This window comes from Lactuca serriola, chromosome 2 (assembly GCF_051521515.1).
Source record: "Lactuca serriola cultivar US96UC23 chromosome 2, Lser_US96UC23_V15, whole genome shotgun sequence".
In the NCBI taxonomy this organism is placed as follows: domain Eukaryota; kingdom Viridiplantae; phylum Streptophyta; class Magnoliopsida; order Asterales; family Asteraceae; genus Lactuca; species Lactuca serriola.
Genome location: NC_136409.1, coordinates 192,572,188 through 192,599,970, shown reverse-complemented (window position 1 = coordinate 192,599,970; position 27,783 = coordinate 192,572,188). Strand labels below are relative to the sequence as shown.

General features: G+C 32.3%; 3 protein-coding genes across 3 annotated transcripts; all 3 read left to right on the top strand.

Annotated features, from left to right (window-relative positions):
* Window positions 1-77: 77 nt before the first annotated feature.
* On the top strand, window positions 78-2,506 carry LOC145089897 (uncharacterized). Its single transcript, XM_079028283.1, has 2 exons — window positions 78-102; window positions 1,938-2,506. The coding sequence occupies exons 1-2, from the start codon at window positions 78-80 to the stop codon at window positions 2,504-2,506; spliced, it is 594 nt and encodes a 197-aa protein (XP_078884409.1).
* Window positions 2,507-2,644: 138 nt separating this feature from the next.
* On the top strand, window positions 2,645-3,175 carry LOC145089896 (uncharacterized). The gene has a single exon (XM_079028282.1). The coding sequence runs from the start codon at window positions 2,645-2,647 to the stop codon at window positions 3,173-3,175; it is 531 nt and encodes a 176-aa protein (XP_078884408.1).
* Window positions 3,176-19,205: 16,030 nt separating this feature from the next.
* Window positions 19,206-26,637, top strand: LOC145089895 (uncharacterized). The gene is made up of 5 exons (XM_079028281.1): window positions 19,206-19,322; window positions 19,407-19,852; window positions 19,940-20,006; window positions 26,262-26,354; window positions 26,464-26,637. The coding sequence occupies exons 1-5, from the start codon at window positions 19,206-19,208 to the stop codon at window positions 26,635-26,637; spliced, it is 897 nt and encodes a 298-aa protein (XP_078884407.1).
* Window positions 26,638-27,783: the final 1,146 nt, after the last annotated feature.

Below are 27,783 nucleotides of genomic sequence, written 5' to 3'. Positions count from 1 at the left end.
TATATGGGGGAATACTATTCATATCTCTAAAAATGAAGGTGAAAATGGGGTAGGGTTGGAGAAGAATAAGGGAAGAAATGGGGGAAGAAATGGAGTTTGGGGGTGAGTTGTAGATGCCCTAATGGGTCACACTAACAAGAACCTGATATAATTGATTATTTATTAGAAATTGATTTTAATAAATATTCAATAAACTCTTGTAATTAAATTGAAAATTATTTATTTATAGGAAATAATTATTTTCATTAGTAAGTAACATTATGTAATTCATATGGTATGAATTAATAAGTCATGCACAACATTTTGGATTAGATAAATTCTTGTCTTTTACTAAAAATTTAAAGTTTATATTTTATAAACTTGGTTTATAAAATATAAAAGCTTTTGTCTTTTTTTTGCTTCATAATTTAGAATTTTGGCTAGACAAAAGAGAGTATGGGCTTTTCTAGTTGTTTAATAAAAAAGAATGGCTTCTTGAATTGTTTATTTAAAAGCATTAGGCCTATGTGTGCATGTATTAAGACTTAGGGACATTGTTGTAAAAAGTGGAAGTAACTATTGGATAATGAATTCACTTTATGCACTAAGAGAGACGAGGCTTTCATTCTTGTTTTTCTACACTTGATGAAAACCGTAACATGCTCTCTAGCATGGTTTTTTTTTTCTATTTTCCTCTCAAGTCTTGAAGATTACTCAATATCTGATGCTCTCTTGAAGTTCATATTAGTTATGAACTTCAAGCTTAAGAGGTTAAGAGTTTTATACAAAAGAACTAGCATTATACATCAAGTTGAGTCGTTGGTGGTGTCTCTTAAGTTCATCATTCTTCATCAACTTCCAAGCCTCCCAAGAGGATCCAAAGAACTACAAAGGTTGTGATTTGTTGTTCTTCACTTTGGTTGTGTTCAGGCCCGATTCAAGGAAAGTGCAAGATGGGCAATGGAACAGGGCCCAAAAATTTAAGGGGCCCATTTTTTTAGTTGTATTATCGTTCAACCCAACTGCCCAATCAATTTAACATCATTGGAAAGATTAAACGACTAGTGTCAAACTGAAGCCAGTGCCTAGCAGCGATCATTCGATCAATCATCGTTGTGTTCGTTTTCATTAAAAAAAAATCGATTGTAGCCTTACGGACTGCAGCGACAACAATCAGCAAATCAACGGGCATCAGACATCAAGCCTCAGCGTGTGAGACTGTGAGACAATAGATACCCCAATAAATCGGCTCGAGACAGCAGATAGGTGAGGATCGATTATCCATTTATCCTGTTAGCACTTTATGAATGATTCTTCAATATTCGTTCTTGATTCTTGGTGCTAATCAGCAATACAGATAATGTAAATATGTAATAGATTATGAGAATCAAGGAATTAATGAGGATAAGGATAATGATTTTGTAAATTATAATTGTCAATTCATTTACATACTTGAATAGTTAAATGTGTGAATGAATTATAGTCTTATAGAATAGATAAATTATCAAATTTTCATATTCATGGTATGTTTAATTGTTTAATTGTTTATCTTTAGCTGTTTAATTTTTCAGATTCATAGAATGTTAATTTAATTGTTTACCACTATGTTATATTGTCATATTATGAGATTGAAATCTGATTGACTGATTCACAATGTTGAATGAATGATTCTGAAATAGATTATTAGAAAGTGAAATTAAATTATGAGATTATGTTTATTATATATATTTTTTTAATCAGAAATCAGAATTCAGAAACCAAAGTGTTTAAAGAATAAAATTATGTTTATTGTTTGGAAAATTGTAGAGATGAAGTCTAAAAACCATCCGGTAGTCAAAAACGTAAAAAAAAAAAAAAAAAAACTAGATGAAGAAAAGAGGAAGGCTGACATCGGTGCTCTAGTTAAGTTTATCCATAGATAACCTATTGAAGAGCATGTTGAAGAGCATATATTGAAGAGCATGTTGAAGAGCAAGAGCATATAGAAGTAGAAGAGGCAGATAAGCAAGAGCCCGTTAAAGAGCTTGTTGAGATATATGATCCAAGAAGATGGGAAAAACTTAATTCTGAGGAGATTAAACTTTTGGTCAAGAAAGGTCCTAAAAGAGATAATAGTATTATGTATGTTCCCTATGATAAATTTGGTAGACGATTTTCTACAACTTTATATATAAGAACTTTACCAAATTTGGAGAAGTGTGATAGAGAATGGCTAGTATATTCGAAAGAGCTACACAAGATATTTTGTTTCTGTTGTAAAGTGTTTAGAAAAGGGATTTCAAATGGTAGATCGGATGGTGAAGGTTATGCAGATTGGCATCATGTTACCACTAGGGTTAAAGAACACAAAATTTCATTGGATCATCTTACAAATAGGAATAAGTGGTTTGATATGCGTAAAAGATTGAACTTGAATGAAACGATTGATAAAGTTCATTATGAGCAATTCAAGAAAGAAAGAGATTACTGGAAACAAGTCATTTTAAGAATCATTGCAGTAGTGAAGTTTCTTGCTAAAATAATTTAGCATTTCGTGGATCCAATGAAAAGTTGTATAAAAAGGTAACTATAAATTGTAATTTTTTTGTTCTAATTCCACCAAATAGAGATTTTTGAAGCTGTTTTTTCAAAAGCGATTGTTAAAGCTAAGGAGATTGCTATTGAAATGGGTATTGATCGAGTATTTCCACAAAAACGTTTGATTGAAAGGAAAAAAAGGTTTGATGAGAGTTCAACTAGCGAAGAAGTTTCATTTACACCTGAAGAGAATTTCAGAGTCAATATTTCTTCTCTTGAGATGAGATTTGAGCAATTCAAAGAGTATGACAAAGTATTTGGTTTTTTATTTCCACATAATTTGAGAGGAATTACAGATAAAGATCTTAAGTCGTATTGCCATCGTCTTGAAAAATCACTCAAGTTTGAAGAAAGATCGGATATTGATGCGGAGGAACTTTATACGGAGTTGAAATTATTTGAGAAATTGGAAACCAATGAATTTAGCAAGCCTATAGATGTTTTGAAGTTTTTGAAAGAACTTGATTATTTCCCAAATGCAAGCATTGCATATAGAATATTGTTGACTATTCCAGTAACGGTTGCATCTGCAGAAATGAGTTTTTCGAAAGTGAAGTTTGTGAAATCTTATTTATGCTCCACAATGACCCAAGAAAGACTTAGAGAGTATACACTATGAACGAAATCTTTCAAGAACGAAATCTTAGAGAGTATACACTATGAAGAGTTGATCAACAAATTTGCACTCAAGAATGCTAGAAGAGCTTAACGGTTTGTCAGTTAGCTATTAGGATATGTAATTACTCATTAGAATATTATGATTTTGCTTTGTTTATTGTTATAAAATTTATCGTCATTTTAATAAAAAATTAGTTTATGTAATTTAATTCGTTACACGTTAAGGCCTAAGGGCCTTTTTTATCCACCTTGTACCGGGCATTTGAATCCTCAGAACCGACCCTGGTTGTGTTTAAATCTTTTTACACTTTGCAATATGATCTCTGGTGGGTTATAAACTTGTTTTATGTTATTCAAATCATAAAGTCTTCCGTTGCTAAATATTATGTTTTTGAAACTAGTTTTTGAATAAAAACCCAACACTTTCCACATGACAATTTCTCCATATCCACTTTGTGCAATCAATGCTTCCAAGCATACCCAAAAAAACCATGTCGTTCTTCATGCACTGCATATAGTTGTTGCATGTCATTCAATGAAAGGTTGCGCAAGTATTTGTCACCGAAGGTTTCGACAAATACCTCATTTGGAAAAATTCATTACTAAACATATATTTAATTTGTAAAAAATGTGTACTTATGTTATCTAAAAAATGTATTTAAGATATCTGCCTTCCGATGCATTGACTATCCATTGAAACACATTTTTTCGCAAATGAAACATTCTTTTGAAATCGCTAGGTTAGTAGACACAATTATCCGCAAAATAATCGTGTACTAGCCGTCTATGCCATTTTGCACGATCTTTGTTTGACGTCGCACGTCTTGTCAGTAGTGGAACTAGCTCTGGCGGTAGCATGTCCGTAGAATATCGGTACATCATACTCACAAATATATCATCGTCCTCGTTATCATTGTTGTATGGATGTAACAAATCAAAATGGTCAATTTTTTTTTGTAAATAGAATAATAGAAAAGAAAAAGAAAGTGAAAGAAATGTGTAATTAAGAGAAATTGATGAATTTTGTAGGTAAAATTGAGATAAAATATATGTATTTATAGTAGATATAAATGAGATTTTTTATTGGGTTTATGACCGTTTAACAATGGTCTAAAAAACGAACGTTGTGACGAAAATGCAAGTCAATTTCTACCATTCCCTCCCTTTACCGCGAACACAGCTAATGTCATAACACTAAAAAAAACGCCACCCATGGGCAGTGTTTCCGGCGTTATAACGCCGTTATTTGATTGTCACATCGGAATAACGTTGAGGCCCGTTGTCCATAACAAGTGGTCTTACAGACATCTTACATTATGCGAAAAAAGTTTTGTGTATTTAACATGTTTAACAAAATCAAAAAACTATGTGAAGGTTTTATTATTTTACTAAAACATATACAAGTTGTATAAAAGTCATTATGCTATTAGTTTATTTATTTATTATCTTTTTGCAATTTTGTTTCAAATCCAATATCACTTTATAAAAAAATGATCAAACATCATTTTTTTAGGCCTATCATTTTACCGGTATCTTTTCGGTTTTCTAGTTTTTCACACATCAAGTGATGTTTGATTCCGAAAAAAAATACAATATTTAATTCAATTTTAATTTTTTATAAAAGATGTTCAATTTCATTTTTGCTTTAATAAAATGATGTTTGATTTGGATTTAAAAAAAAAAAAAAAAAAAAAACCTCACAGCATAGTAAATTACGCGTCACGTCGCCCTTTAAACATTTTCAACTTACTCATACATGTATAAGCATTTTTTCAAATTCTATTACTATTTTATTCTTTTACTTTACTGATTATATCTAAAAGTATTGTTAAGACTTAAATCTTCCTTTCATACTTTAAATTTTAAAAGTTAGATCATCCGTTTGATCCCCTCCATTTTAACACGTACACAAGTTGCGAATATTTAATTAATTAAGGGCGATAAGAAGGTTTGTCTTGTTTTTGAGTGTTATAATTTATTATTAGGGATGAGCAAAAGGACCGAACCGGCCCGAATCGGACCGGACCCGGGAACCGGCTTCGGCCAAAATCAAGAACCGAACCGGCCCGACGGTTCTACCGGTTCCCGGTTCTACCGGTTCTTGTCGTGTCTTCAAATGTTGGAACCGCTCCTTGAAAAATAGTATCATACGGTACCGGTTTTTGCCGGTTCTGCCGATTTTCGGCGGTTCTACCGGGTCCGGTTATATCGGTTCCGGTTCTTACCGGTTCCCGGTTCCAAAAATCCACAAAAATAACGTCCCGGTCCCGGCCCGACCGGTTCCGGTACCGGTTCCGGCCGGTTCTCCGGTCCATATACTCATCCCTATTTATTACCCTCACCACATTCCCAATTAAGGGGATTCGCATTTCAGTCATTTTATTAAAATTCGTTAATAGGTAAATAACAAGAAAGACATTAAGGTCTCGTTTGAAAGTTACCGACTGAAAAAGTGCTGATTGAGCAAGATATTTCTGAATAATAAATTCTGACTGAGTAAGAAACCATGTTGTTTGATTGTACATCTGACTGAATGTGTTGCATGATGCAAATTAATCATTTTACCATGATCTTCTATATAATAATAATAATAATAATAATAATAATAATAATAATAATAAATAGGGCCGGCCCAAGCCCAGGGCGAGCTGGGCCATGGCCTAGGGCATCAAATTATAGTGGGGCATCAATTTAAAGCTTGTTATAGATATTATTGTATATTGGGCTACATCTGTTCAGTTAGTCCACTAAAATCCAGTCAAAACGTCAGGGCCGATGGAGACCTAATTAGCGCCAACTTATCAATTTCGCATGACTCTTCAATCTAAAACACCGCCTAAAAGTTGAAGATGAAGAACACGAGGCGTCCTTTCTGGAGAATGGAGATGGACCGTGGATCGATTACTCTATTAGAATTTAAAATCATTCTATCGATCTCTCATCGCTCTCTCGTCCGCTTCAGCCTTCTCTCGCCTTCTCTCTCGATCGCTTGGGACGATTGTGCCCTTATTGTTACTGAATTGCCATGTTCTCAATTTGTTTGTTAGCTTTTCTTGATGTCATGCTTTCTCATACGATGTTATTGTTCTGGCTTAGAGTTTCGCCCAGGTGTAGGATAACGTTTTCCTTGTTTTGGTCGATTTGGCTTTTAAAGATGTCGGCCCTGTACATATTGAATTTTGCCAAATTGGACGATTATGCCCTTGTTGCTCTTCTAGCCCCTTCTTATAGATGTGTATGTAGTTTATATTGTTTATTTCAAGTTATACGAAGTTTGATTTCAAAGCTTATTAAGGGATAACTGTGTTGGACGATTATGCCCTTGGAGTTGAAGCCCATGTTAGGTTGATTGCCTTAATTAGGTTATGTTGCATTTCTAAAATGTTGTGGCGTTGCTGTCGAAATTCCTTAAATTCCTTCCCAATTTCGATGGTGTATTCCATGAGTATTTGTTTCAATTTTATGATTATAGTACAAATAATGAAGAGAATGACATTTTTGTTTTCTAATTTTCTATATTTACATTTTACATAGGGATTTTTTGGCTTTGTAGTTTTTACTTTTTTTTGCAAATCAATTACAGGAGGAGTAATGTAAATCTAATGAGCTTGTTGAAAGTACTAATGTTAACTATGATATTGTAATTATTATTTTTGATTCAAAGAATGCTTGAAGACAATGTTTTATTGATGTTTGCAACTTTTAATTATATGAAGATGAATTTGTCTGAAAAAAGACATTAGTTGTGGGATATACTAACAATTAAGTTTGAAGATACAAGTATTGGGGCATTATTAAGTTTTTTTTGCCCCGGGCAGTAAAATTCTATGGACCGGCCCTGATAATAAATACAAAAACTTCCAGCATAATAGACATTAAATATATTATTTTAGGGATTAAAACACAAAATCTCTCTAACTTGCTAGTAAACACCATTGTTTGTATAAGGGAAAGCTGAGTTCGATTCTTGTAACCTCTTAGTACACATTTTTCCTCCTGTAAATTTTTATCTGAGGGCAAGGGTACTATTGGAAAGCCTTACTTCCTTGTGAATTTTATCCGATGGCAGAGGTACTATTGGAAAGCCTTACTTCCTTTCTTAGCTTGCCGACTTCTTTCTCGACCATACCTTACTTTCCGAGTCAGACGCCTAAATTTTGTTTATCAAACACTTTCAGCTAACCAAGTCAGCAAAAAATGTCTAACCTGACTTGGTCAGACGCATATCAAACAGGGTCTAAGTTTACATCAAAATTCTAATTTGACACTGTTTTTTTATCTTAAATTTGACATTGTGTTTTCCAGTTTTGTACAATCCTGACCACTTGATTGATCAACCTGGTTACCTGCTGACTTGGCATGATGACATTTTATTTTTTATGACGTGGCATACTGACATGTCAAAATTAGATTTTTTTTTCCCACAGAAGACACTAAGTTTTCACTTTTTTCGATTTTAACATTAAGTTTATTTTTTTCTTTCAATTTTGACACTATGTTTTTTTTGTTCCAAATCGAACATCATTTTTTTTCAATTTTGTTCAATGTTGACCATTTTCCATTTAAAACCGTATAAATATTTTTTAATACATTTTAAATCATATACATATATATATATATATATATATATATATATATATATATATATATATATATATATATTTCATTTTAAACCCATATTTTTGTATAAATACACAATTTTTTTACATTCAAACCATAATTTTATGTATACATATGTATTAGTTATATAAAAACATTATTAAATATTAAATACACAACTTTAAAATGAGTATGAAGGTTTGAAGGTATGTAGTCGATCAAGACCCAGAGGTCATGTTTGCAATCCGTGAAATTTTTGCATCTTATTCGAAGTTTATGGTTAGTTTGGTTCTCATGATATAACTAATGTATATTTATGCATGGCATTATGGTTTGATTGTAAAAAAACATTGTATTTATATAAAAATGTGGTTTTTAAACGATAAAAATATATTTATACGGTTTAAAATTTGATAAAAAATATATTATACGGTTTCAAATGAAAATTTGTAAAAAAAAATAGTGTCAAAATTGAAAAAAAAAAAAAAGAATAAACTTAGTGTCAAAATAAAAAAAATGAAAAATTAGTGTTTTTTATGGGAAAAAATTTTAATTTTGACACGTTATCATGTCAAGTCATCAAAATTGATATGTCACGTCAACAGGTAACCTGGTTGACCGGTCAAGTGGCAAAAATTGTAAAAAAATTTAGAAAACACAATGTCAACTTTGAAAAAAAAAACTGTAACATCCCAAAAATAAGACCTAAAAATTTCATTTTTTTTAAATAAATAAACTAGGTATCCCAAAACATCATCATAAATTCCAAATGGAACAAATGTAACAATACATCATGGGATATCGGAGTTATCATAAAAATGTGGAACAATATCGTGTGTGCACTGCAATTACCCTGAGCTCTTCCCCTTTGCACCAAAAGTACCTGAAGCATAAACTGAAACGTAAGGACGAAGTATAACCCCCTAAATTTCAACCTGGAATTTTCAATTAAAAATTTAAGTGTTTGGTCAAATCACAGCGACAAATATTAAAATATTTATCAGAGTATCATTAAAAATTATCATGTACACAAGTCCCCCATTGATGCGATGCAATCGAGTCGTGCCCCTTCGTGAATATAAGAAAAATCTACAACATGTAAACCACAAATTGTAAGCACAAAGCTTAGTGAGTTCCCCAAAATACCACATACAACACAACACAACTAAACAACTATGGGTTATCAGCAACCTGGGGACTATCCATAGTCCCAGTGGGCTAACAGCACGCTCGGTGGGTTATCAGCAACCCTGGAGACAATTTGCAATCTCAGTCACATATATATAGCGTACCACAATAACAACATCTAGACCTAGCTGGTCATCACAGATACAACTATTCTACCACACACGTTCATACAAACACGCAAGAGTCACAAAGACAACTAGCATCCTACATAGATAATTTAGTGATCTGACATTGGTGCCTTCGACTCACGAGCACCGGGAGAAGACTCACCTCTGCACTAAATATCATTAGGCAATATCCTTATTAATAATTAGGTCAAAAACCACAATCGGGCCGTGCCCAAAGACACCCAAAAGCCTGCAATGGCCCGAAATCCTGTCTGGTGCCCAAATCCCACTATGGGCCTAAATCCAAGAAGGCCCAAGGCCAAACAATGACCCAAAGAAAAAGACGACAAACTTAATAGTCCAATTATGGCCCAAACCCAAAAGTCAACAAAAGCCAATGGCGGTCAACCGCCTGCGCACGCCCAGCGTACTTGATCTACGCCTCCTTTGGCCAGTACATGTTGCGTACGAGATGGGTACACCTAACGTACTCCACAACAACCTAAACTCATCAATAAGGGCTTAAGTGGTTAAGTCACTAAATCCACTTCTCAAATTTGATTCCAAATCATGAATTAACACATAAAGTCTCTAGCTTTAAGCCTTTGCATGGCTGAAATGAGCTTAAACCTCAAAACCCTAACTTAAACCATACTTAACACCACCAAATTCTTGCATGGTTGGAAAAGGGACCATCAAGCAACCATTTTTATGAATCTAGATGACTTAAAACACTTGAAAGGACAACTACAATGCTATGGAGTACCTCATACACACAAAGGTCCAAGCTTTGGGGCAACAAGCTCATAAAAACCCATCTAAAGAGATCTGAGAAGAACATTAGCAAGGTATGGACTTTATACCTTCAAAAGAAGCACAAGATGGAGGAGTTCCTAGATCTCTAAGATTGCATGCAACACTACCTTCTTCAAGGACCTTCTTCCACAAAAAAGGTGCACAAAACCACCTACAAAACTCCAAGATCTTCATACTCAAGTCTAGGGTTCGATATTGAGGCAGAATAGGGAGTGGAGCCTGACTATGGAAGGTCCAAATGAGAGTTAATGCCTTTAAATAGGGGTAAAACCCTAAAAATTAGGGTTTAGGTTCAGATCACGTATGATGCGTACTCATAGTATAACCAGTGTACTAGGTCCAACTTCCATGATCATCTTTTGCCTAGTATGCCCGACGTACACCCTATACACCCAACATACTAAGCTTAACCTAAGAATTCTCAAATCTTCAAACGACCATAACTTTTTTGTTCTAACTTCGATTTCGATGTTCTTTTTATCCACGGAAAGGTATTGAAAGGCCCCACAATAATATATATTTATCTTGGACTAAGGACTCTTCAAACAAAAATCCATTTTGCATGCAAGAAACCGACGTGCGACTATTCCCATTCTACCCTTCCACCCGAAGCACAATCTAGAGGATTTAGGTCTCATAACCTTCATTGCCTCCTTCTACAAGGTCTAACGTCGCCTCCTTAAGGCTAAATGTCCTCATACAATCGACTTCCAAACCAGGACCCTGAATCACAGAATCACCTGGAACAGGTTATTACACGAAACTTTGTAAGTTTCCCCTAAATATTGCATATCACACATATCAAACATATAATGGGCCCGCACGATGAGTGTAATGGGCCCACCCTGACTCGCATAACGGGCCATGCCCATTGAGTATAACGGGCCTCGTCCAATGAGTATAACACGCATCGCCCTAAATCGCACAACGAGTCCTGTACAACATATAAACATACAAGTATAACAAGTACTAACATTCAGAATTGCCATTGGGCCCAACCCACTAAGCATACAAACACATACACATGCAAGAGTCACACAGAAAATCTAGCATCCTATCATAATAAACCATGGGTCCGCATTGGTGTCTTTGACCCACTAAACATGGTGAGGAAGACTCACCTCTGAATCTGAACAATAGCTAATGATGTCTCGACTCCGAATCTTAACTCTAACCGACGCCTAACCATCAAAAAGACCAATTCTCAAACATAATCCAGAATACCCAAAATACCCCATGGGTCAAACTAGGTTAAACGGTAAAAAAGTCAAGAAGAGCCAGCTCAGTTGGCCGCCACGTCGTGGTAGCCCTTTACCACGTCGTGGTGTCGAAAACGATAAAATAGTCGCGACCAGCCCCACCACCACATCATGGAAATAGGGTTTTCAGCACCTTAACACATTCAACACTTCACTTCTAAAGGGTCTCTAACTCAGATATGGTCCATAATAGGGTCTAGATGGATAAAGCTTCCAACTTTATCCAATAGAACCCTCCAAAGTGTATAGATCTTAACTTTAAGGTCCAAAACACTACATGGCTTAAGCAATAATCACGTCTTGAAATCTTATTAGGCCAAAATAGGGGAAAAAAACGCCAAGATTCTATGCATGACCTTGAAACTCAAATCTAATTCAGATCCAAAGATTCAAATGCTCCAAATGGCCCGGAGATTCATAAAGTTGCAAGATTTATGAAGTTCAACCTTCCAAAGCAACAAGGCATAGAGAAAAGTGGACAAAATCCAAAGATCTATTAACTAACTCATCAAGATGAAGACTTTATACCTCCTTGAGATGCTTGAGGAAGATAAAATCCTAGATCTACGTTGCTTTGGACTTCTAATATGATCTTCCACCACCTTCTTTCTTCACTAGCACCAAACACACACACTTTAAGGCTAAAAGACCCACACAAGGGATCTATGGTCTTCAAGGGACGATTTGGAGAGATGGAGGATGACGAGAGGGAGGCTATGAGAGGTTAAGGAGTTTAAATAGGGATCAAACCTTAAACTTTAGGGTTTTCTCCAACAGCTGCCACCACGTCGTGGAAAAAACACCACATCATGGTGGGTCTTTAAACTCTCGCAACCCAAAAGCTTATTGCCACGTCGTGGTGAGGCTTCACCACGACATGGCCTTCAAAAGGAAATATCATACACAATCGAAAATAATTTCATACCTAGAATCGACTGTTATAAATCCCCCCTACTTGAATCAGACTTCGTCCTCAAAGTCCGCTGCTCCAAATAACTATGGGTAATGCTCTCTTATCTTATCCTACGACTTCCACATCCATTCTGAACCACTACTAATTCAAATCCACTTTGTATTCCAAAATGATTACCCAACTTCTGATTACCTGTTGTTTCCACTAGAAAACAGAATCACTGACCATTCACCACTGCTTAAAACTTTTCACTCGACAAAAGGGTTTAGATAATCCTTCAAGTAAAAGACCATTATGAAGTTAACGAATCCATGAACATAATGCACAACAAGGGACAATATGGGAGTTAAACCTTCTAGTGTTGAACAAGTCAATGATTCCTTAACTGCCGAACCGATACGCTACTGCTATAATTCTGAAGTCCCATACCTACGCACAGGTAGAATCATTCCAAAGCATGATCACAAGGGCCTTTTATACCATCAACGCTGAAAAAATCCCTTTTTGCCTTGAACCCTTCAGCTGATTCCCTTGGCAGACAGATTCCTTAATTCGTGTCTTACTGAAATAAAGACCTTGTACATATACACTCACAATTCCCAACACGAGTTTCAACCAAAACTCATCACGATACATAATTCGTAACTGGAGATCCAAGGATTTACACTTGCATTTCACCCGAAATCTTATGATTCAAGACAACCATTCACTAAACCAGGATATAAAGATCCCCAAACCACTGCTGAGACTGCCAGTATCACACCTGGTCCAACCACCAGGTTCCTGAGAGTCGAGCCGATAAGGCTACCCTAGCCTATGTATCACCCTTTTCCACTCACTGACCATATAATCATCCCTACTAAAACCAAGATCCAATACCTTGACCCTACCGATCTTTACCATATCCCTCCTGCATTGCCATAATCACACGGGGCTCGCCCACGGGTCTCACCCCATCGAGAGCTACACAGGCCCAGACCCGCCTCGGACCCCAATGGTCCCCCTCCTATAACAGAGAAATGATCCCCGATAATCTTGTCAGACTTGCCCAAGGCACGAACTGATACTTCTTTATACCAACGACCCCCAAATGATGGTCTATCTCAATATGGCGAATGCTAAGATCCCATCGCAGACTTACAACACTTCCATGCTATCTACCAGTCTAGTCAATGCTACGGCCACCCCGCAGTCTTACGACATGACTATCCCGTCACTGTTACCACCCATGGTCTTACCACATCTCTACCACATCAATTCCAATCATCTTGAGTCGAACCCACATCCAAATGAATCCTAATCAGGTGTTCGGGTCATGCTTCGAACCCCAAAGCCTTCATCAAACAAGAATAATCAGCAAGACTCTAACAAACCCACACCTGGATCCATCCACATGCCTGCTATACCACAAAGAAAATGCCAACCAGCTGTTGGAAGTTTCCTGAACTCCCGATTTACACAAATTCAATCCAAACAACCACTTGAGTTGTCTTCCCTCCCGACTAGGATGTGAAACTCACCCTAGTTTCACATCTGATTTAGCTCCCGGAAATCTGAACGATTCTCCCCCACTTGGATTCGTCGAAGCTCTCCCAACCCACAAAATTTGATGGATTCTCAACCCATCTTACCTCCTTATAATTTGAATCGCCGATGACTTGTTCTTACTACTACTAACGTTCCATTACTAGTCAATCTCGATGATCACACAACTCTTAAAATCCAGATGAATACTCTCCGAAATCTCAGCAAGTCCGATAACCCTAATCGCTTCCCATGATACAGCACAAAATCCTTAAGTCCTTTATGCTGGTGACAAAGACTATAACCATTGACCTCAACTGAAGAATCTTCACTCCAACTTCCCATCCTCAAAAAGAATCTTTGAATTCTAACGATCTTCAACCCTTATGATTATAAAATTCCCTTGGCACTTCCAATGACTAAACAAACTCATGTGTCTGCCATCCACATCTTCTTGCTACCGCTCCTTCCCTAGCAACGGTAGTGATTGGACCCAAAGGTCCTGCTTTAGACTACTGTCGATCCTACCTGGACGAATGTTATCACTTCCGAACCCCGACTTCGCTGATGAACTATTCCTGCTGATTCAACCATAGATCCTCCAATCAATACCCCTAAATAGATCCTATCAAAGAACCAGAACATGAAATTTTAGTTTTAACTTTAATAATGAATCATAAAATATAATATTAGTTTATATATATATATATATATATATATATATATATATATATATATATATATATATATAACTCTAAAAATCATAAAAATGCATAAAAAATACCAAGACATCACAAGACCTTTTTTGAATTTTTTTTATCAAAAAATCGTAGCATTTTTTACAATTTCGCTGAAAAAAAATAATAAACATCATTTTTTTTTTGTAAAAAATAAAATTTTCAAAATTTTTTTTAGGGATTTTGACCTACAAGTTGCGATTTTTTGATAAAAAAATTCAAAAAAAAATTGTGATCTCTAAGTATTTTTTATGCATTTTAATGATTCTTAGGGTTTTTTATAGGGTTTTTTGATTTCCATAGAACCTAAACCTATATATATATATATATATATATATATATATATATATATATATATATATATATATATATATATATATATATATATATATATATATATATATAAGTTAAATAAAAAACCATTATTAACCACTGAACCAAAGAACTAATCCAAAACGACAATTTAAAACGATCACCGACAAAATGAAGGGATGTAAACTTTTATAATAGACGCACATGCACCAGATTATAACAAAACCAACTTTTTTTTAGTTTAATTTTTCTAGGCTATGTTTTTAATCGGAAAAAAACGAATATACCGTTGTTCATGAATTTTCGTCATCTTTCCATAGAGATCCATATTGATATATAAATAAAAGAACTTTTTTTTTCCAAAAAGACTCACTTCATTTTCATTGTTTTTTGAAAAGTTAAAGTCTATTTTTTATTGAAAAAAATTAATAAATATATCAAAATTCATTTTCTTAGTATTCTTTAAACATAGATTCTTATTGACAATTAAAAAAATTGAAATTTCAATTTAGATTCACAATGTGAATGATAGTAAGTCAGATTCACATTGTAAATTCTAAAAACTAAATTATATACAGTTTTGATTCACAATATGAATAAATCTATTTGTTGATTTTACAAAACTAATTTATGAATAATCAAAACGTTAAAATAATATAAAACTACATAGAAATATATTTCAATTTATATGTAAATTTCATTTAATTTGTCAATGATCAAAGAGTTGAAATAGTAAGTCAGATTTACATTGTGAATATTAAAATTGAAATATTTATAATTTAGATTCACGGTATGAATCTGAATTGATTGATTTGTTATTATTTTTTTTATCGATGATGATGTTTATTAATAGAGGATAAAAATTGAGATTTTTTTTGGTATAATTAATCTTTTTAGATAAAAATAAACTTAAATATTGAAAAAAACAACAAAACGAAGTGTGTTTTTTTCAAATTTTTTTGATCTTTATATAACAACATGGATCTCTATGGAAAGAGGAGGAAAAATCGTGAACAACGGTATATTCGTTTTTTTTCGATAAAAAACGTGGTTTAAAAAATTAAATGAAAAAAAAGAGTTGAGTTTTTTGGTAAATAAGTGAGTTTTATGGCATAATCTGATGTATGTGCGTTCAATGTAGAAGTGTACATCCAATCATTTGGCCGTTGATCATTATGATTTGCAACGCTTACATTTGGTTCCTTGTTACTAATGGTTCTCTATTGAACCTCACCGTATATATATATATATATATATATATATATATATATATATATATATATATATATATATACGGGTGAGATCGGTTGAGAACTCATAGTTTCTCGAGAACCTAAGAACTAAATGTGGAATGTTAGAATTAAATTAACTTATTAAGAACTAAATGTGGAGCCTAAGAAATATATCAACATACTATGTATGTTTTGATTTGATACCATCCTACTTCTATTAATCCATAATTGCAACAAACTATTATTTTGCAAAATACAATTAATGTTTATTTTTGTTTTTTTTCATGGTTAAGTATGCGAACCAAGAATGTCTATGTTAAAAGAACAACATCATATTTACATTAAACAAAAACCTTGTAAATCTTTGAATTACTTTTTTCACTATATCTCATAATTATCTCTAATACTTTTCTATTTCTCATAGCATAAGCGAAATGGTACATAACAGTGACAGTGAAATCGTCATTGTTAAGTTGGCTGGCATGAATGCCTCCAAAGAATCATGGAATATTTGTGTTCAAGTTGTCATGATTTGGAAACAGACATACAAAAACAACTCAAACATGATCAACAACTTGGACATGATTTTAATGGACCAGGAGGTAAAATTAAAATAATATGAAAAAAGCTTATGTTTTATTTTTGTTTCATATAATAATATTGTTTATCACCTACATGGCACTAGAATACATGCAACAATCAAAAAAATCTCATAAATGCATTTCAAGCCCTCCTGGAATAAGGAGTTGTAAGGCAAATCACTAACTTTGGTATGACAAGAAACAAAGGAGATTACATGTTGGTTGCTCACAAGCATAAGATAAATTACTACAAAACAACCACAATCGTGTATCAACTCCTTTTGTTGATAGGATCAATCCTTTTAATTTTGTGAGTTTTCAAGATCTGACAGCCATAAATTTTGACACTTGTGTTGCATTTGGTGAGCTTTTTTCCCTTAACAGTTTTGCATTTATTATATTATATATTTTTTAAACCAATTTATATTATAATAATTGATTCAAATTTACTTTTTGTAGATTTTATTGGTCATGTTGTATCTACTGAACCCATGAGAGTGATTAAGGAGAACGCAAGGGAAACAAGGCTAATGAGTATTGTTGCACAAGATCTGAGGTAGTTTTCTTTATTTTTCATTAATTTATCATGTTTAATATTTTATTCATATAACCCAAACAATCAATTATAGTGGTAGGAAAATGCAAGTTGCTTTATGGGATGGTTTTGCATTGAAGTTGAACAACTACATACTGAACATTAAAATGAAAATGCTCATGTGATCATCCTCCTACGTATGACAAAGCTCAAGACTTGGGGTGGTAAGAATAATTATTTTTAGATGTCTATGCTCATTACATTAATATTTTATTTATAATAAGAAATAATCTATTACTTCAATTGCTATTTATAGGTCAGCCACAAGTCGGTAACTATTTATTTGGGTCGAGATTGCATATTAATGATGATATGCATCATATTTCAGAATTTAAAAAGGCGTATGTATTTGATGACTATGATATAATTATTTACTGTTTTATTTTTACTTATTCTTAATTAATAATCATTATTATTGTTGATCTTCTTCATTTTTCCTTCTTATATGTAGCATTGTTGATATCGATTTGAATGTTGAGTCTTCCATTAATACTACCCAACAACATTGATGATATTCCAGATTACAATGAGGTATACTTAATATTATTAATATTTTCCCATTATATATAACAATTTTTTTAATGTGTGTGTGTGTATATATATATATATATATGTATGTATGTATATATATATATATATATATATATATATATATATATATATATATATATATATATGTATGTATTTTTACCAATCAGGAAATTGGTTTGTCTATCATTGCTACTATAATCGGTTTCGATTTGGAGAAGGATGGTTTTCTTTTTATTGTCATGACTGTTCAAAAAATGTAACTAAAAATGGTGATGATAGTGATGGTGAACCATTTAATTGTAATGGTTGCAGAGTAGTTTCTGATGTATTCGGCAAGTAAGTTCATAATTTTACATTTGTAAACTTATTGTCTCATGAATCTTTATTACAATGTTTAATTTTTTATTTCGTTGTCCATTAACGTGTCATACAATAATATTTAGGGTAAGGGTTGTAATATATGTTCAAGATGAAACTGGGTCTGCTTCTTTTATATTGTTTGACCGTCATGTTAAAGATCTTATTCACCGCTGCAATCATTGGTTGATGGAAAAGATATCAAAGGTAGCGTTATATTATACTATTATATTAATTTGTACACACGACAAGTTAACTGTATATTGTTATTGCATTTTATTTTAATCGGGATTTATTAACTACTCACACGTTTTATTATAATATTCTTTAGGATCAAGGATGCCAAAAGATCCCCGATGAGTTCAATACAATGCTTAATAGGAAGTTTGTTTTTAAAGTTCAAATTTCAAAGTTTAATCTCGAGAACAATTATCATGCCTACACCGTTCATAAGATGACTGATGATGAACTTGTAGTTGGTGCAGTTTTCAAACATTCACCTGCATACGAAGAAAACAATATTCATTCTGATGGTACTCCTAAGTCCTATCAACAAGTCTATTAACGTAAAATTAAATTCATATAATTTAGCATTTTAACATTGTTAATAAACATTTATTCTTGATACGGTGACAATATTAATGTTGTTAATTAACATTGTTTTATTAATTTTATATACAGGAAAAGAGTGTTTCTGTTGAAGGTGACAATATTAATGTTGTTTATCTTGATGCGGTGACACCGACATCTACTTCACTGAAATGCCCTATTGAGATTGCTACCACCATTGAATCATTTGAATGGTCTTCCTCAAAAGAAGGTGTAGCTCCTCATACCCTTAAGATTCAAAAAATGGAAAAACTCGAATAAATCTAGCAGTTATGATTATTTGACATTTATCATTGCCGATTTTTCTTTCTGGTGGTAGGACAACACATTCAAGATTTCATATACCAATTAACTTGAATGAGAAATTGTTTTGTTCTATTACGCCAGGTAACGATGTAGCTGCCCTGTTGAACAAAGTGAGCCTTATAATTTGGGACGAAGCCCCAATGATGCATCGTCATTGTTTCGAAGCAGTTGATAGGACACTTAGAGATATTATCCTTCCTAAGAACAATGATAAACCATTTGGAGGCAAGACCATTGTATTTGGAGGTGACTTTTGACAAATTCTCCTAGTAATACAAAGAGGAAATCGTTCAGATATTGTGTAGACATCATTGCATTCATCATGATTATGGCGTGAATGTACAATTTTACATTTGACTGTAAACATGAGGCTTCAGTTCGGTTGTCCAAAACATGATTTCGAAGAGACAAAATCATTTGCTGATAGGATTCTTAAAATTGGTGAAGGTACTATCGGTGGTCCTAATGATGGCGAAGTTGAAGTTGAATTTTCCAAAAGATGTGATTGTTCCCTCTACGGGTGACCATATTCATTCAATTGTATACTGCATTTATTCATCTTTTAGAACAATCTTGATGATCCATCGTATTTTCAAGATAAAGATATTTTGGTCCCTACTAATGAAGAAGTTGATGCTATCAATGACTACATGTTAGAATTGATGAAAGATGAAGGGAAAACATATCTGAGTTCATATTCCTTATGTGAGACCGAGACAGAAGATTCTTTTGAGGAATTAGTATACTCTCCGGATGTGTTGAACGCTTTTAAGGCCTCTGGAATTCCTAACCATAAACTTATACTAAAAATAGGTGTTCCGATCATGTTGCTTCGTAATATCGACCAAACCAGAGGACTATGCAATGGTACTAAATTACAAATCATAAGGCTTGGAAGACACGTCATTGAAGCACGAATCATATCTAGTAGATTTTTCAACGAGACTACTTATATACCTCGCATGAAGTTCACCCCATCCGATAAAAAAATTCCATTTTGTTTTCAACGTAGGTAATTCCCAGTAGCAGTTTGTTTCGCTTTGACCATTAACAAAAGTCAAAGACACTCATTATCAAATATTGGATTATACATGTGTAGACCTGTCTTCACCTATAGTCAGTTATATGTAGTTGTTTCTTGTGTAACAAGAAAAAACGATTTGAAGGTACTCATATGTGACGATGAAGGTCGTTCAACTAATAAAACAAAAAAACGTTGTCTACAAAGAGGTCCTGCAACATTTATAGTTATTTATCGATTTCAGTGTTTCTTCTTCACCTTTCAATAATAAAAATAGCCATAAACTTTCTTTTATAATTATTATACAATATATATAAATGTTTTGGTAATTTTTTTAATACGTTCCCCCGCGTTTAACGCGGGTTATAATCTAGTATAATTTATATTTGAATGTAATTCATATTTGATTCACTTGTTAATTACATGTGATTCATATGTGAATCACATGTGATTTATATGTGAATCACATGTAATTCATATGTGAGTCACTTATGATTTAATTGTGAATTACATGTGACTCATATGTAAATTACATATGAATCACATGTAACTCATATGTGATTCACTTGTGATTTACATGTGAATTATATGTGATTTACATGTGAATCACATGTAATGCATATCTGAATCACTTGTAAATTACATGTGATTCATATGTAAATTACATGTGATTCATATGTAAATTACATATGAATCGCATGTAACTCATATGTGATTCACTTGTAATTACATGCGAATCACATGTGATTTATATGTGAATCACACGTAATTCATATGTGAATCACTTGTGAATTTTTCCATATTATGTGAACTTTCCCCAGTATAAAAACTACCTGATCAATCTTAAATTTTGCAGATTCACATCGTTTTGGTTCATGGGTATTTTGAAATCCGTCATCCCCATCCATCGTCTGAAAAAAACAAAAACAAAATTTATTATTTAAGAGAAAAAAAAAAACTAAGATGGGAATTTGAATTTTGAAAGATAAAAATAAATTTACCTCCATTAAATTATATTTAATAAACTGTATCTATCTTTGTAATATCTCTTCTGCCATAATCTTGTATCTTACACCCAAATCAATAAACACAACTCCTTTCATGGAAGTTCGGAAAACTTACTTATACTGAAATAAGAAAATGGATATATATATATATATATATATATATATATATATATATATATATATATATATATTACGAAAAATAAGCACAAAGTTAAGAGTTTGCTTGGTATGATGGAATGGAATCAGAGAGAAATGGAATGAAACAAGGGAATTAAATGGATCATTACATTCAATTCGTGGAATGCCATCGAGTTTCATTTTCTTAATAATAAGCATATTCTGAGTTTGAATATAACAATAATTACAAATTTTTAATACTAAATTCTACAACAAAAACTGAGGTAAGATGAACCACATATATAAAGGATAGCACACATAAACGAAACTAAAAACAAAACATTAACGATTTTTAACAATTTCCCAAAAGTCATAGAATTGAAAAAAGTCAATTTTTTCAAAACTCACAACAAGGTCCATTTCCCATAACAGTTTAAAAAATGGTCAAAAAACCACAGATGGTATTACCTGACATATGCGAGCCCATTTAAACAATCAAATGGGTGTATGCATTAGTTAGACAATAAATGAGTTAAAATGTAAGAAAACATTGATTTGCACAAACCAAATTATGAAAGTATTGCAATAATAATAAATAATCAAATTTAGACCGGTTTACACATACCAAGATATAAAAATAATATTACCATATCAAAAGAATATACTTTCAAATCCATTATTTACTGTTTTGAGCTTATAATATTAAATTCCTAAGTTTTTTCCCTAACCTACAAGATTCATGTATATTTCTTTTCTGGATGTCACCCAATAATCAAGTCATTTAATTGTTAAAATACTATTATCAATTCTATACTCTTGAGAGCCCTATTTGTTGACGATGACTAGATAAGGATGTAGTGTATAATTATCTTGATACATGTGATCTTAGCTCATTCATAATTAGCATAAATATATGTATATTTCCAACTAATGCGATAAAGTGATTGGTTTTAAACATCATCTTCTACAGAGCATAAAAACATCAAACTAATTACTCATAAATTCAAGTATCAATCAAATCAATTCATAAGCAGCACAATTAAAATCAATGAAACTAATAAGAGGCAAAATTAGTGTCGATAAACATGATTAAGATAAATAAAAATTCGCCAATGAAATGAATTGATAATAGGCTTAATTACATTCGATGTAACTGGTAAGAGATTCAATTAATATCGATAAACTCAATCCAATTGAATACTTGAATAAATCCACCGAGGGATTTAATTGACATGAAGCATGATTAGATTCAATACACCTATCAGATGTGACCGAATTAAGAATGCTCCACCAATGTGACACATTCTCATAGAAAAAGACACATATTTAATTGGGTAAATGGCACAAAAAACACTATTTTTACACAGAAATTCGATTTTGACACCGTGTTATTTTTTGTGTCAATTTTGACACTGTGTTTTCCAATTCGTTACAATTCTGACCACTTGACCGGTTAACCAGGTTACATGCTGACGTGGCATGATGATGTGTCAGTTTTGATGACGTGGCATGCTGACATGATATGCTGACGTGTCAAAATTGAATTTTTTTCTCACAAAAAACACTAAGTTTTCATTTTTTTTCGATTTTGACACTATGTTTAATTTTTTCTTTCAACTTTGACACTATGTTTTTTTGTTCCAAATCGAACATCATTTTTTCCAATTTTGTTCAATGTTGACAATTTTCTATTTGAAACCGTATAAATATTTTTTTAATACATTTAAACCGTATAAATATGTTTTTTTTTTCATTTAAAAACCATAGTTTTGTATAAATACATTTTTTTTACACTCAAATCATATTTTTATGTATAAATATGTATTAACTATATAAAAATTGTATTTTATATTAATATGCAACTTTAAAATATGTTTGAAGGTTTATAGGCGTATAGTTGATCAAAATTTGGATATCAAGTTTGCAACCCATCAAATTTTTACATCTTATTAGAAGCTTATGGTTAGTTTGATTCTCATGATATAACTAATGCTTTGAATGTAAGAAAAAAAAAACACCTTGTATTTAAATAAAAATGTGGTTTTTAAACGAAAAGAATATGTTATACGGTTTAAAATGTAATAAAAAAAATATATTTATACGGTTTCAAATGGAAAATAGACAAAATTGAACAAAATTCGATAAATGATGTTCGATTGGAACAAAAAAAACATAGTGTCAAAATTGAAATAAAAAATTAAACTTAGTGTCAAAATCAAAAAAAAGTGAAAACTTAGTGTTTTTTGTGGAAAAAAAATCAATTTTGACACGTCAGCATATCATGTCAGCATGCCACGTCATCAAAACTGACACGTCATCATGCCACGTCAGCATGTAACCTGGTTAACCGGTCAAGTGGTCAGAATTATAACGAATTGGAAAACACAGTGTCAAAATTGACACAAAAAATAACACGGTGTCAAAATCGAATTTCTGTGTAAAAATAGTGTTTTTTGTGCCATTTACCCTACTTAATTCCATATCTGATCAAAAGAACAACTAAAATTTTTCTTTCTCATCAACTAGAGCAACAAATTAATGCTATAATCTAAATCACTATACCTGAATTTCTACATGAATCTGTGATAAGTCAAACAGCTTCCTCCTAGGCAAGTACAAAACTGATCGATTTCATCGACTTCTTCATCATATCTCGATAATAAAAATACTTTAAGATCTATCATTTGTATCGATCTGTCTCTCGATCTCCTTTGACATCCTGATCTAATGAAAACAATGGTGAAAACGACAATGAAGACGTAGTGTTGAGAGACAAAATTTCAGTTGAATAATCCAAATCACTATACCTGAAAACACACTAAATTGATGTGTTTCCGATTTCAAAAAACTAGATTGATTTGGAGAAAAGAGATCGAACAGAGCATTCAAATCGAAAAAAGGCGAGAAATTGATTTTGATTTGCAAATGGAGGCGATCGGATGAGATGGAGGCAATTGGTATGACGATGCGATATAGGGACACTACGAACACGATGGAAGCCGATACGTATAGAGAAATATTTGTGTTTCCTATAATACCCTTGCCCTTTTAAGTTAAGATACCTCCACCCCTACAAGTTTCTATTTATTTACAAAAATGCCACAATTCATCTTGGCCATCCTTTTTTTCGATCTAACGTTCCACTTTTAGTTCTCAGGAAACTATAAGTTCTCAAATGATCCTTCCCCCCCCCCCCCCCTCTCTCTCTCTCTCTATATATATATATATATATATATATATATATATATATATATATATATATATATATATATATATATATATATATAGCAAGGATCATTTAAGAACTCAAAGTTTCCCGAGAACTAAAGGTTGAACGTTGGATCAAAAAAATGAAGGGTTGAGATGCAAGGTGGCGTTTTTGTAAATAAGTAGACAAAAAAGGAAGGAGGGGTATCTTAATTAATTCAGTCAGGGGTATTATAGGAATAAAAGTATACGTAAATGATTTCTTAAATCTAATGTCTGATAAAATAAATTTTCATCTCTCTCCTCCCCATTTTCCTCTCTCTCTCTCAAGCCTACGATCCATCCTCCGACGACTCACCTCCGTCGAATTGCCTCTAATCCTCCATCTAATATATATTGCTTTCTATTCTGAAATTGCTTCTACTCACACGAACACAATGAAGATAAACGATCGATTTCCATATCCCAATCGATCAAACTATCATCATCGATCATCATTCTATATGAAATCTGAAATCCACGAATGATCGAAGGTTCATTGTTGCTGAACTCCTTGATCTCACGTTCTTCATAGAAAAAACTCCACTAAAGATACTTTGATTTTGAATCTTTTATCCTCCATCAATTCGTTCCCTGGAGTACACCATAATCGCCGACTTCATCTCGGCCTCCACTATGGATTGAAGACCTGAACGAAGAAGATGATCCCTTGTCGATCAAAATTTAGGTATCATCTGTTTCTATTGTTGACTCCTAACCTTTGTTTGACCTTTATGAATTTTTTCTGCCTAATCATTAAGTTGAACCTGTTTAGTCAATATGTTTTTAAAAGTGTTAAATCCTTGTGTTGATTGTAGGTATAAAAATAGACACCTATGTTATTGAAAAATATAGATATTTGTTTGCACTCAACATGTTCGATGAAATGCCTCAATGAGAAATATCACATGTTAACTTCACTTTGACTTCATGAATGATGATTTAATTCCAATTTAGGATTCTAAAGAATTTTTTTGGTTATATATTGAGAAATGCAGGAGATATTTTTATTTGTGGAAGACTGCAACCTTTTGAGCATAGAATATAATGTCTGAAACTAGTCGTCTTCCACAAATAAATTTTCATAATACAATTTAAATGGATTACATGCTCCTCGGGTACATGTTTTAATTTTATTTACTTCTTCCGTTGTCATCTTTTGCTCTTATGATATACATGCTACAACAAAAGATCCTCCTGCTTCATGGTAATTAGTAATATCTATTTGATGTTAGAATTATGAGTAAAAGAGATTAGGAACTTGTTAGAATGATGGTTTTTGTCTGTACTTGGTGATGAACAAACTTCCTGTTAGTAAATAGTTAATATAGAACTAAAATTGTTAAATGTCTGTGAGCTCCTTTCTCAAATATTTAATAATCTTTTTTTTGTCAAACAATATTGGCAGGAAGAAGTTCAAAGAGGCAAGAGAGCAATTAATTTAATGGGCGCTTCCTCGTTAAAACATGCAATGTTATTTGACTATATGTTTTGTCTCTCAATTCCTGCTCATTCCTTTTAATATAATATTAATATAAATATTCAACAGTGAATTCACACAGCCCATATGGACAAAGTATTTTATATTAATATAAATATAAATATTCAACAGTGAATACACATTCTGTTATACACTTAGTAGGAAATATTGATGGAGATGCAGATGAGTGTGCATTTTGTGTGGGAACAGGAAAATGTCGTCTTCATTGATTTTTATATATATTTTAATTTAGCTCTACCTATATTTTTTAAATGTTTTGATGAAAGAAAATCTTTAAACAAAGTTTTAATTTTCAGGTAGAATAATTTTTTTTATTTGTATAATCACTCCAAGTCATCAGAGTAAATAGAAATGTTCGTTATGAGTTCATTTTATCTTATATGTTGTGTCATCAACCTCCTCCTTTATGGCAGATTCCAAGTAAACTTTATTTGTGTCTTTTTATATTTATTGTTAAAACATTTGATTTTGTATAAATTTTGACGATATTGTAACAAAAATAAAATTTGTGTTTTGAACATTTTGTTAGGAGCTGGTTTTCGGAGATTGGCTGGTGAGGAAATATATTATTTCTGAAGATGGAGAAGTTGATGTTCAAGTTGCAGTCACATGTATTATCCTGGTAGGTTACTATATTCATTAATTAAACTCATATTTCCAAAATTGGTTCATGATTTATTGAAGTCTATGTTTTACTTGCTTATATCTGAGGCTTGTGTTATTTTTTTCAGAGCACGAAAGACACCCCTTTGACAATGGCTGCAGTGGGGTCTTGTTTAGGTGTATACTACATGATCACGAAGATTGTAAGGAAAATGCCATGTAGGATCTATGAAACCCTCAAAGAGCTCAGCCTTGGTATAATGGAGAAGGAATGGAATGTATCATTCCATTGGAATGGATGATTCCTGAATAAATGTAATTCCTTCCATTTTCTGGAATTTATGAAGAGGAACAATTATGTTAGCCCTAAAGTTGCTTCTGAAACAGCAACTCCTTTGTAGGTACAATTAGATGAATTTTAATAAATTCAACTATATATATGTATGTATATATATATATATATATATATATATATATATATATATATATATATATATAGGGTTAGGTTATTTTGTTTTCACTATCTATTGTGTGCATGTATGACTGATTCTGGACCAATCATTTTAGTTATTTTAAGAAAGTAATTAATGCATATTACATGTTGAAGATATAATAGGTATTAATTACATCTTCAGCATTTAATATGCATTAAATACTTTCTTAAAATAACTAAAATGATTGGTCCAGAATCAATCATATAGGCACACAATAGATAGTGAAAACATTTGAATCTAACTCTCTCTCTCTCTCTCTCTCTATATATATATATATATATATATATATATATATATATATATATATATATATATATGAGAAACTAATATCTTGCTCTGTAATAAAACTATTACAAAAAAAAAAAGATTTACTAATTTCCTGTATTTCTTCTTGTAGAATGTATCATTCCATTGGAATGGATGAATCTTAAATGAATGTAATTCCTTCCATTTTTTGGAATTGATGAAGAGGAACAATTTTGTTAGCCCTAAAAGTTGCTTATGAAACAGCAACTGCTTTGCAGGTATAGTTGGATGAATTTTATTAAATTCAACTATTTATATGAGAAACTAATATCTTGTTCTTTGATAAAACTATTACAAAAAAAAGTTTGCTAATTTCATGTATTTCTTCTTGCATTTGCAGATTTGCTCTTGATATTGACCTTAATGCTCCAAAAATTAGAATTCCTATAAGATGAAATGCCTCATCAAAGTATAACAGTCATTTTCGTTTAGATTTTGGTCATTTTACATTGAGGAAAGAAGTATATTTTAATTAATCTTTGGGATATTTTCTGTTCCATCATTGATTTCTGATTTAGTGACCAATAAACTAATCCATTAGTATAATATATAAATGAAAATATAATTTTATTGAAGTATTTTGGTTGCAAACTTTACATATGAATTACATGTGATTCACATGTAAATCACATGTAATTTACATATGAT